This window comes from Rhineura floridana, chromosome 17, assembly GCF_030035675.1.
Source record: "Rhineura floridana isolate rRhiFlo1 chromosome 17, rRhiFlo1.hap2, whole genome shotgun sequence".
Taxonomy (NCBI): Eukaryota; Metazoa; Chordata; class Lepidosauria; order Squamata; family Rhineuridae; genus Rhineura; species Rhineura floridana.
In genome coordinates, this window is record NC_084496.1 from 11,378,001 (window position 1) to 11,390,984 (window position 12,984).

General features: G+C 43.8%; 1 protein-coding gene across 1 annotated transcript in view; it reads left to right on the forward strand.

Moving 5' to 3' along the window:
• CPPED1 (calcineurin like phosphoesterase domain containing 1) overlaps nucleotides 1–3,031 on the forward strand; it is an 84,003-nt gene extending 80,972 nt beyond the window's left edge. The window contains exon 4 of the mRNA XM_061599554.1: nucleotides 308–3,031. Within this exon, the coding sequence (XP_061455538.1) occupies nucleotides 308–537 (230 nt within the window). The 3' untranslated portion in view covers nucleotides 538–3,031. The remainder of the gene's footprint in view (nucleotides 1–307) is intronic.
• Nucleotides 3,032–12,984: the final 9,953 nt, after the last annotated feature.

Consider the following 12,984-nt stretch of genomic DNA (forward strand, 5'->3'; position numbering starts at 1 on the left):
CGCTGACTGCCAGCAGCTCTCCATGGTTTCTGACAGGCAGTCTGTCCCGACCCTATCTGAAGATGCTTGGGATTGGATCTTCTGCCTGCAAAGGGCCACAGGTTCCCCGCCCCTAAATTATGGCAAAACAAGAGTAGACAAAAAGTATTGTTATATGCCACTTAATGTCAAAATAAGCATACCTGAGCATCTCCCTTTTTCTTTCACTGCTACATAGGAAAATATTGATAATCAGTGCTTGAAGCGTATGTTGTTTTAGCCACAGCAGTGACTTAATATTCTGTTGATTTCTCCCCTTTTTAAACAGGTGTCAAGGCAGTGTTTTCTGGACACTACCACAGAAATGCAGGCGGATCCTACAAAGGTCTCGAAATGGTTGTTTCGTCTGCTATAGGATGTCAGCTAGGAGAAGACACCCACGGGCTGAGAGCGGTGGTTGTCACCGCCGAGAAGATTGTTCACAGATATTACAGTTTGGACGAACTGAGTGATCACGGGGTTGGAAAAGACCTTACGGCTTTGATCAACCAAAACTAGCCAATTCTTGCCTGCTTCCAAACATTTGGCCCCCTCCAGCGCAGGGTAGAGTAGACCAGTCCACTTGCCTCTGTGATTTTTGAAATACAAAAGGTTTCTCATTGTAATAAGACAGTGTCTGAAAACTGCAAAGTCGAAAGCTGATCCAGACAGGCAGAGGGCTTAGATTCCCTTCTAAGGATGTGTATAAATTTAACGTGTGCTATAAAAGTACTAATGGCGCTATTGATTTTGTAATTAAGGAGATATGCTAAGAATGCACTGTTCTTGGAATAAGCCGTTTTACAGAGATGCTTAAATGTGTTTGCAAACAAACGCAGGATGCTCTGTCTACATGACGAACCAACAAACAGCCAGAGGTTGCAGGGAACCAAAATACTGTGTAACAGAACAAGGGAAATGGCGAGCCCTCAATTCAAAGAAACCCCAGGCACGGGTATGCCATTATATAATAGATGTAACAAGCGTCAAAATATTAGGTACGTGTCTCCAATGAAGAAGGACGCCTCTGACACATACAGTTTGCGCCCCTGTGCCACGAACCCATCGTGCACCCCCCTTCACCCCCCACCTCACAAAGATTACTGTGATTTGCAATGTGGATTTAATATACCCCCACCACAAAGGAACACAAGAGTTTATGCAGCCTTCCCCAACCTTGTGGACTCAGCCGGTATGGCCAACAGCCGCAGAACAAATAAGAAAACATCAAGCATTTTATTCCATCACAGCCAAAAAGAAATGACAGTGGTTCATTGGTTGGTTGGTTGGTTGGTTTAACTTTCACCCACCCCTTGATCCTTCTCACCGCGGCGTCCAAGGAGACTCAGCAGGGAAGCGGCACTAATGCTGCTGTTTGCTCTCCCGCTGCACAGCCCCTCCAAGGAAGTTGCAAGAGCAACATGCAAATCCCACAGATTCAGAGAGCAGCTCCAAGTCTCTCTCTCTCTCTCTCTCTCTGCCCAGTGCGAGTCCACTGGAGGCATGTATAATAAATGGTAGGAGCAATGCCCCTTAGCAGCCTTTGCTGTGTTGCTGAATTCAAAGGGAGAAGCCAGCCTGCCCAAATTCAAAAGCAAAATCCCGTTGCTTAATGGATACTTGCAGAGGGGGGGAAAGGGTTGGGGGCAATTGCTGCTTCTGGAGAAAGTCATAAATGGTGGAGGAGGAACGCAACATTATTACAAATTGTCAGAAGCCTCCAGTTCATGTGAGCAATCAACCTCCATGAGCAATGGAATGTTGGTGGACAGCAGGGTTGGCTCCATATGTAAGGGGGGCTCATGACACTGTGCCTTTGGTGGCGCCCTTTGACATCGGAGGGCTCCCCCAGTGGTCTTAGCAGCGGCAGCAGAACTACCATGCCAATGTAATTAACCACACTCCCCCACTGAACCACACAACAGTGGTTTGTGAGGTATATAAAATGGTGGCTTCCCAGCCAGCCAACCACCACTACCTGTCTGGAAGGCCATGTCCTGGAGAGTGAGCAAGTGGGAGTGCTCAGGTGAGCATCAGCTAGATGCCAGGTGCTGGTGAAGAATCCTTACAAAAGAGGGCATTTCAAGGATCCAAGGGGTCCCATCTTGCAGATGAAGATCCACGATCTCCCATTAAGTGCTCTCCTCATGGCATTTGCATTGCTCACTTGAGTAGACCGCTTGCATGAACTGCTCAATAGTAGACACAAGTTGATGCTGATTCATACCCCATGAATCAGTCCTCTGAAAGGAAGTCCTCTAGAGCCTGCAGTTTCCCCTCCACTACAAACAAACATAAATCAGCAGTAAGCTAATCTAACTGTTAGCAGCTCCAGCCAAGAAATTCTGGGAAATGTCATTTTGTGAGAGTACTTAGAATTCCATTAGAGAGCACTAAGTCATTCACAGAAGTGCAATTCATGGCGCTCTGCCCTTTAAACGCTGAATAGTTCCTTTTTGCTGGTTTTGCTTCTCTCTTACACATTTTGCTTTTTTCAAAAAAATTAATTATAAACTGGCCCTCTATACTTGCTGGGAAAAGAAAGTAATGTAAAAGTAAAGTAATGGCTTGACACTTAACTGAGGTCTTTTGAGTTCAGTGTGGTCTCCTAAATGGTCTGATAAGCCTACAAACCAGTAGTGTATTTTTATGTGCTGGTATGGTTTAATAGGTTCTAGTGTTACTATAAGGAGTCAGTTCCCATGCTGAAGTATGTGTACAGACATAATAAAGAAATATGATGTGTTGTGCAGACACCATCCACATAACCTTTTGGCTTTCAAGGCATGTGCACATGTAGCAACAAAGATTGCTGGACTTGCAAATACAACAGAGGTGACAAATTGTACTGCTAATTGTCATAATCACTTTACCATATAAAAACAAATCACCTTCCTGTGTTTAATAACAGTCTGCATTTGGGGCATGGTTATAAGTGTGGTTATTAACCTGAATGACATACTACCAACTGAAATGACAACATAACTATACGTATCTACTATAGTATATTTGCCTAAGGATCTACTATAGTATATTTGCCTAAGGATGTCATCACACAGCAATTTGCTTGGCTTCCAACAGGTGGCACTACGAACTACAGCATGACAACAGACTTCTGAGAAGGGAGACAAAGGCAGGAAGGTGTAAAGGAGTGGGTGGGTGGCTTTGGCAACCTGTAAAGGGGAAAGGGTGGCTTTGGTGGGGGGTAAAGAGGGGGTGAGTGGTGAGATGGTTAACACGTGAAGCAAGCAGGGGTGCAGCCCCTACTGTAAGAGAGAGGGAGCATAGATACATTTTTAAATGTATACACAGATACTATGGGTGATCATTAATTGACATATGACATGGCTTGCTTTATTTAGTTAGGAAACTCAATACTGTAATCTTTATGCAGGGGGGAGTTCTTATTTGTCTTGTTATTACCAGAAAAAATTAATATTAAATTGAATAAATGAAATTACTAGCACCACTCAGGTGTTAAAGGGCTGATACATAGATGGGAGACTAGGGTCTGATTCTGCATCCCTGTCACCTGACTTGCTACCATTCAGAATGGGTTCTGCTCTACAGAAAGGTTTCCGAATTGCACAGGGAACCTACACCCGTACGTTCCCCATGCAGTTCCTGCTACAGACCTCCTCCTCCACTGTATAGAGCAGGGATGGGCCGACCTATGGCCCTCCAGATGTTGTTGCACTCCCAACCCCCATGAGCCCTGGCAACCATGTCAAGTGGTCAAGGATGATCAGAGCTGAAGTCCAGCAACATCTGGAGGGCTGTAGGTTTTCCATGCCTGGCATAGAACATTGATTTTCAGTCGGTGGGTTGGGACTGGGTCACAGCCTGATCTTCATTGAGTTGCAACAGAGGCACTACCGCCATAAAAATAGATGGTATACGTTAAGGGGGGGGATAAGAACTGGGTCCCCAAATGCATGTGGGAATTGAAGGTGTGTCCCAAGTCTGAAAAGGCTGAAGACCGCAGGTGAAAGGGTGACAGGGCTGGATGATGAGGATGTGACAGGGTGGCATGAGCTACCAAACCCCTATTCTTCCCTCAGCCGTCTCTCGTCACTGAAGGACTGTAGGACCTCAATAGGAGTACTGTCTGATCTGTTTTAAGGTGAACAATGAAAGCTGTTCTTGTTGATTATTTCCTTTCCCTGTTCACATATTATTTGGAGGTAAATGAGAACAGTTGTGATTCTTTGTCTACCTGACCTTTCACCTGTTTGGCCGCCCAATGGAAATCCAATAAAATTATGGGTGAGAAATCTCCTGACTCTGCTTTTTTTATACAAGGAGTCATAAAAGGTTTCTTCGTTTGCAATGTGTGTGTGGTCCACCCAGTATTATAAAGTACGGAACACTCTTAGGCCCCCATCTGCATTATACATTTAAAGCAGCATCGTACTACTTCAAACAGCCGTGGCTTCCCCCAAAGAATCCTGGGAAGTGTAGTTCGTAAAGGGTGCTGAGAGTTGTTAGGAGACCCCTGTCCCCTCGCAGTGCTACAAATCCCAGAGTAGTTTAACAATCAGTCCCTCTTCCCAGGGGAACCTTCATCTAATAGCTGCATCAGCTCAGATCTTTCCCACTGTTTCTGCATGAGCCTGGTGGTGTAAATCAGAAACATGCAGCCTCGTTTTAAGGGTATCGTTGCAAACACAATAGACAAGATAGCAGAGCCCAGCCTTTGCTCTAATGCACAAAAGGCCACTTTGGCTTATGCAGAAAGTTTTTAGTATTTTTTCATACCCAAAGCATTCATCATAGTTGTAACCTTTCAGGCCCTTTAAGAATGGGAAAAATTCCCAGTGGGAAGAGTGAGCCAGCTCCTTACTCATTTGTCACTCACTGACAGTCCTAATAACTTGTAGGTTGTTTGGAGGGTGGAGGGATGAGGGAGGCTGAAGCCCCAATGTGGATAATTTTTTGGAAAATGAGCAATCTCTATTTCATTTAAAAAGATGTTTTGAGCCCTCGCAGTCTTAATCACATACTCACAATGAGACACAGTGGTGATCTGTGCATAAGAAGAGCCTTGCAAGATTAAATTGTGGGTCTAAATGCTCCAACATCTTGTTGGAGTAGCCAATCAGATGCCACTGGGAAGCCCAAAAGCTGGGCATGCGGGCAATAGCCCTCTCTGGCACTGGGTACTCTATGGCTTACCATTGAGCTGCCATATCTAATGGCCACAGATAGACCTTAAGAGCACATTCTTTGATTTAGAGCGAGGATGAGAAACCTTTTTAAGGTCAAGGGCCGCATTCCCTTCTGGGTACCCTTTCAAGGGCCACATGCTAGTGGTGGGCAAGGTCAGAGGGAAAAGTGGGTGGAGCAAGAAATGTAAATGTTACCTTGTTACATGAGGCTAATTTCTACACACATCTCTTTCTAACCTCCATCCAGACAAGCAAAAGGAATTAGAGTTCAAGAACACATTTCAGTCAGGCAAAAACACTGTCTGGCCAATGGTGGCTGTGGCATTGGTAGAGTCATGGAGGGCCACATAGAGAGGCCCAGAGGGCCACATTTGATGCCCTGGCCTGAGCTTTTGCACTCCACATTAAGAGGCTCTGGACCTCACTCTTCAACTGAAAAAATCTGTTTCCATTATGTTTTAGAGTGTTTTAGTGCTTTTGTTTGCCACCCTGGGCTCCTACTGGGAGGAAGGGCGGGATATAAATCTCATAAATAAATAAAAAGGCTCCCACAAAAGTCTAAATGCAATCCATTAAAACAACACAGTCCTTGCCTGCAGCATTCCAATCTGAAAGATATGACGGAAAGGGGTGGGTAGGGAAGAGGGAATTGCAAAGCAAACTTGGGCACCAATCCTTAATGTTAAATGGTAGTTCTTACCATGATCAGCTGGAAAGGAAATGGTTCAGGAATAGCCGTTAGAGTATGTATTGAGCATCCGTTCTGATTTGTTTGCAGTGAGATTACATTACAGTAAGCATTCATCCTGATTTCATCATGATTCGCTTGCCCGCATCTTCCCTTTAAGCATTTGCTTTGGCTCATCCCACACTTCTCACTGCCTTTCCCGTCACTGTTATTTAAGTGGATTTGTTGTGCAAGGGTGACAGGGCTCTTTAATCCCCTTCAAGTGCCCAAACCTGAAGTTCCTGCAAAATACTGACAGTGTGGAAGCAGCTGAAAGGTGCAGCTATGGGGACTCGCATGTCTCCATCATATGCAAATCTCTTTATGGAACAGGAGGTCCTTCAAAAGGCCATCAACAAACCACTTATATGGTGGCGATCAGAGCTTGGAAAAGTTACTTTTTTAAAACTACAACTCCCATCAGCCCCTGCCAGCATGGCCGCTGGATTGGGCTGATAGGAGTTGTAGTTCAAAAAAGTAACTTTTCCAAGCTCTGGTGGTGATACATTGACGACATCTTTATGGTCTGGACAAATGGTAAAGAGAGTTTAGAACAATTTAAAAATTACATCAACTCCATCCATCTATTAAGTTTACATTTAATAGTACAAATGACAATCCGCACATCCCTTTTCTAGATGTCCTTCTCACCATTGAAAACAACAAAATAGCCACTGATCTCTACAGCAAACCCATTGATGCCCACACCTATTTAAACTGGAAATCCTGCCATCCTAAGCATATAAAGAAAAACATTGTGTATAGCTTAGCTCTGAGAATTAAACTTATTTGCAACACTGAAGATAAATACCAGAAAAGGATCAGTGAACTTAAAGAACACCTTCTTCGAAGAGGATATCGTCCACATATTATCGATTGCAACATCCACCGAGCCTCCATTCTATCCAGAGAAAACCTCCTCCATCATACTAAGGTGTCAAAGAGCAGAGAGCAACGGATTCCATTTGTGGTAAATTTCCATCCAGCATCTCCTAACTATCACTGAGCAATCAGGGAGAGCTACCCATTGCTGGCAAATTCTGAACATCTTGCTAGAGCCATCAGCAGGCCTCCTGTTGTAGCATTTCGCCAACCTCCTAATTTGCGCAGACTGTTGGTGAGAGCTGTGCTTAAGCCACCTATCACCAATCCAGGGTCTCATCCTTGTCACTCCAAACGCTGTATCACCTGTGTGTACCTCAGGAAGACAGCCACTTTTACAAGCACTAGGACAGGCAGGACATATTACATCAAACAGAACATCACCTGCAGGCCCTGCAATATAGTTTACGTCATCGAATGCAAAAGACCAGGATGTCATATCCAATACGTAGGAAAGACCACAACTGACCTACACACATGCCTCAGAAACCACAAGTCGGCAATTTTGACAAAAAAAGTGGAGCAACCAGTTGCAAAGTATTTTAACATCGAGGGTCACAGCCTGTTGGACTTTTCCATAACAGCGAGAGAGATGCCAACAGATCCAGCAGCATTGACTAAAAGGAAGAACTTTTGGATATACTCTTGGACACATTGGCACCACATGGCCTGAACCTGGAGGACAGTACCACCACTACTTAGCTTCTCCAAATGAAGCCCCTCTGAGCATCTCATTCTCAAAGCTCTATAACTGCCACCTTGGTAACAGCATTTGTATGTTAGCAGCTGATGAAGGCAGAAGTTGAAACGTTTTGGTAATACAATAAAAACCTCTGTTTTGTTAATCACAATTACATGCAGATATATACACACCCTGCCTGCCATTGCCATGCTGAGGCTGATGGGAGTAATAGTTCAGCAACATCTGGAGAGTCAAAGGTTCCTAACACTTCATTTACATTTTTCCATCTAAAGGGAGCACCTTTCCCCATGTGAAGCTGCCCAAACCGAGATCATCATCTGAGCCCCTTCTCTGTGTGGCACCTCTGAATGGGTATGCTCTGTAGAAAGCAACAACAAGAAGTGGCTAGCATCCAAACCAGGAGAGAAAGGGGAGCGAAAACCAAGATGCTAGAAAAATAAGTGTTTATTGTATAACCAAACCAGACGCGTTTCAGCCTATTGGTTTTCAGGCCTTCATCAGGGGCTATAGATAAAACAGCAGGGACAAATTTACTTTCATGAACATGTAAAATCATACATATAAAATCTATAAATCAGTCTTATCACTTACAATGCAGGCTGGCGAGAAGTATCATCAAATGAGCAAACCGCTTTCAACAATATAGATGCCTTAAAGAACAGTACATTAGGCATGTATACATATAAGCAACCAGAAATCATGATGTTGGTGGAACCACTTGAGTATTTTTCCTTATTACTTGATGACAACCACCTGGGGGTGGAAAACATGTAAGGGAACATGGATATTTTCTGAATTTCATAGGAGAGGAAGAAATTTGAGCTCCTCATTAAGACCATTAGGTGTCGTTTTCAAATCCAGAATCTATGACATCTCTCTCCTTAACAAAACATTATTATTCTCCCCACGTGCTTTTTCTAAAACCCCAAATTTAAGCTCGGCAAAGGAGTGGTGGCAACTATTGAAATGATCCACTAAGGGGGCCCCAGACCTCTCGTTTCTAATATTGCTGAGATGTACCCCTATGCGTTTTTTTAACAATTCTAGAGGTCTGTCCAATATAAAATTTCAAGCATCCACACTGAATTACATAAACTGGCAGTGTTGCACGTTGAAAAATGGTTCAAAGTGTACTTTTTTTGATTGATGGGGTTAACAAAGTCTGTCATTTTACATGTAAACCTGCAATAGGCACAATGTACACAGGGGTGATGACCCCTAGGTGCATTAGTGCTTGGCAGGATATTAGTAATGGGATGAATATTATCCCTAAACTCACTTTTAATCAGAATGTCTCTTAAGTTCCTGGTTCTCTTGAAAGAAATCAAGGGTTGTTCATGACAACCAGGAATATGATGTATAATGTGCCAGTGTCTTTTTATGCTTTTTTGTAATGTGTTGGTGACATGGTCAAACGTCAAATTGCAGTTTAAACGATCGGAAGATTTCTGTACCGTTTGCTGCAAAAGATCAATGCGTTCTCTGTGGGAAACTTTCTTGAAGCTGTTCTCAACAATATTGTTTGGATACCCCTTCTTAATTAATTGATTTTTCAAAATGTAGGATTGCTGCACAAAAACTTTTTTGGAGAAACAGTTTAGTTTGATCCTTAAGAATTGTCCATGTGGTAGGTTCTGCCTTTAGGGCTTGGGGTGGGAGCTGTCAAATCTTAAATAGGTGTTCCTGTCAGTGGGCTTCCTATATATTGTAGTGCATAGATGATATCTTTGTTTTTTAATTAATAAGTCCAAAAAGTTGACCTCCCCCAAACTACTATTCTCTGTAGAAGCCTCTCCCCAGGGAGACACCAACCTTGCCATCATTTCAGTTCCAGCATATATGTTTTTGTTTTCTTGAGCATTAGGGTAGTACCAATGATATGATAGTGTACTGTTTTAATATGTTTATGTGATTGTATCATTGTATTTTTTTATATAAATTTAATTCACTAATAGGCAAAAAAAACCCCTGTGGTTTAAGAATGTACCTATAACCACAGATATTTCTATCAAATTTTATAAAGCAGGGAAATTGGGCGACTATACTAAATGCACCAGGGGAGTGGGAGACCAGATGTCGTCTTTTGAGATGTTATACTGGCCTACAAATGTGTAACAATGCAAACACAATTTGTTGGTTTTTCATAGTTCAATCCACTTCCTGTGTAGCTTGGAAGAATTAAATTGGTTACATGTGTTTCTGAGCATATGGTGAGTGGTGGTAACACCTGAAATCAGCCCAAATAACAGAACTTCCTAGACAGTTGATTGCATACCCACAGTTCTGTGGCTTATCCGATAGGGCAGCCACACATCAGTTTGAAGACTCTCCATTTGAGCCACAGCAGCTTCTGAGCTAGATACACAGCATCTGACCTGGTATAAAGGAAAGGAAGGAAACTGTCTTCCTATGCTTCTCCATCATTTGTGCTGTTTGCCTAGTATGTTGACCACACACACACACACATACTTTGTATGCTGAGAAGAATGATATGGCTTTGCAGTCAATGGGAAGCGATACTTTCTTAGCCCTAGTAACAGCCACTGGCACCTTTCCAACCCCAAAACTCTGTTTGCATCCACCAAAGTCAAAACAGAGAAATTTGGTTGGCTCCATTTACTTTGCCCTGCCGTAATTAGCTAACGCAGAATTAATACTGATGCCTCAACTAATCGGAAATGGCAGAGGCCCTTGTGGTCACACAGCACCTCTGCTCGTTTGTTTATGTAGAACAAAATCACTCATGCTGAGTTAAGTTAGGAAACAGACCACCCACGGAGATGCTCTAATTATCATCTAAGGAAATGAGCCTTTAATGTTGTGAAGATGATATTTCCATCGTTCCAACAGGGCCCATAATTGTAACTACCTCTTAATATATGAAAGTCTTTTCTTTTTGTTTGTTTGTTGCTTTTTAGTGCTTTCCACACTTGAAGCCCTGAATGAAACAACATGCACTTCAACAACGCTTGGGTGTGCTTCGAGAAATAAGTCCTCAGAGAGAGATCACATCTGCCAGTTATCCCCCTCCCACCAAAGCTGACATGTCCACCCACCATCCTTCCACCCAGTGACTGATGGTTGACATTAGCAAGAAAGGGACCAAATGCAACTACAGCTCCACCCAGTCAGGAACTGTGGCCAATCAGGGATCCCTGTACACACAGAGAGAGGAACTCTGTGCATGTGCAGCTGTATGCATTAGGGCTGTGCCAAACATTTCTTCCACATTTTTTTCCTCCTGATCATTCTCTGTTACTGTGCTGTATATTATGAATCAGGTTGTGCCTTGGCAAGAGGGAAGATGAAGAAGGAAAGGATCCCTGATGGTTAAAATGTTTTCAAAATGTGCTGCTAGGGTTTTGCTTTTTAGGGAGTCTTTCTAGCATGCTCCCGACAGCTGTTTGTTGTTAACACTTTAAAGAAAAGTCTTTTTAAATCAGCACCAAAAAAAAAAAATTAAGGCAAAAGTTTTTTCCCCCCAAACAACTTCCCTTAAAAATAAAATCTCAGGCACTGGATACCAGTCTCCTCAGTTTCCTGCACTTCAGTGAAGGCTTTTTCAGATCACGAAGAATGGGAGAAATGTTGAATGGAAAGAAAACACATAAACCACTGTCAACCACCTCTCAATGATGCAGTAAGCTCAACACACACAAATACACTGGAATTTTAAAGAAATGTTAAAACATCCTGGCAAAAGGGGGAAACTGTTCTTTGCTGAGAAAGCAAACTTTTGAGAAATTGGGAGACAGGTTTGAGCACAGCATTAGTATGGCCGATAGGGCCATTTCTCACTATTGCTGCTGAAGGGCCATGGCCAATAAGTGCATCTGTATCAGGAAGGGGCTAGCTGTTGTGGCCCCCTCTCCACAAACCACTGAATGCATGAGGAAAACCGTGGAGATTAGTGGCTACCCAGTCAGTGGGGCAGTTAATCTGCTCTGGTTTTTAGCCCAGACTTCTAAGGTGCCTGTCCAAGGTGCTGAAACCTATTCCTGAAACAGGTTCAGCACCATGGGCAGCTCCTTGAAAGATTAGACTAAAACCTGGAGCGGATTCACTGCCCCACTGACATCGGAGCCACCCGTCTCCAGCAGAAGTGCATCAAAGCAACCTGCAAAATGAACAAGCGGAGGCAATTCTATGCCTCTCGCAGTGTATTTTGCACTGTGCCAAGCTCCCCACAGCCTCACCCCTGCCCATTCCAGTAAGCAAGAGCAACCCACAGGAAGATAGTGCAGCAGCTCCACCTCACCCAGCAAGCTACTTCTACTGGCTAGTCCTGCCACTCCTGGTTCCCACCTCCTGGCCCACTTTTGACTTTTGTCCATGGTCGAGCCCTGATTGGTGGGGAGCCTTGATTGGTGAATTGCAGATTTTTTGGGGAAGTGATTTTTATCAGGATCGCAATATTGGGGGAAAGGGTCAAATCCTCCTTCCCCATTCCCCATGCCCCCACAGCTGTTGATTTAAGTTTTCAAAACAGATACATTAGACCTGCTCATGCACTTCACATGTAACCTCATTTTGCTCTTTGTTTCAGCTCTATCCCTATTTACTGGCTGCATTGACAAAAGCCATTGAGTGCCATTGTTTAGGTTGCCAAAATGATGCCACCCCTAGCACAAGGGGAAGCTATCTGTAGGCTTGGGGACAGTGGTGGCTGTTGCACATTGGGACTGGTAAGGCTTAAGGCAGGGAACCCAACAGTAGGTGGCGCTAGAGCCAATGACAAACCAAGCCAACCAATTCTAGTTTTGTCCCCATCCTCTTCCTTACTGCGTTCTAAAAGGGCAACACTTGATGGTGGGTGCATCAATACAGCCCTGCCAAGGGGCGCACTGTGGCTGGAGTCCTGGTGAATTCCATTGACGGCTCCCTGCAACCCACAGTATTATATGCAGCTCTTGCCCTGAACAGCCGCCTTCCCTTGTAGACTCTTTTGCAAGCCTCATCCCTTTGGGGGTCCCTAATTTCAAAGCTGTTCTCAAGCAGCTGCTTTTATCAAACCAAGAACAAACTCTGAGTGCCCTGAAACTCATGCAACTGTAGAAACAAGAACAGCTGTTTTCAACGGGACCTTTCAGTCCCCATGTTCCTTTTGTCTGAACCACTTAAGGGGAGACTGGCTGTCAATAAGCTGCTTTGGATAATGGCAGCTCTAACCCGACTTTCCATTGGCAGCTTGGATGCTGGAATGCAATGTTAGGAGCATCTCATTTTTAATAGGGGCAGGATGGTAGTTATACTGCCAAGCACTCCATCAACATCAACATGCAAGGCAGAGAAAAAGCTTAAAAGATACATGCTGAAAATTACGTATCATTACAAAGCCTTCAGGCTGTCTTGTTTATGGAGACGTCGCGATCCATGAAGAAAATCCATATAAATAAAAGAACAATTCAAATAGCATAAGACTAAGGTAGCAATGGGGTGCCCCCAGATGTTGATGGACTATATCTCCCATCAGCCCCAGACAGGAT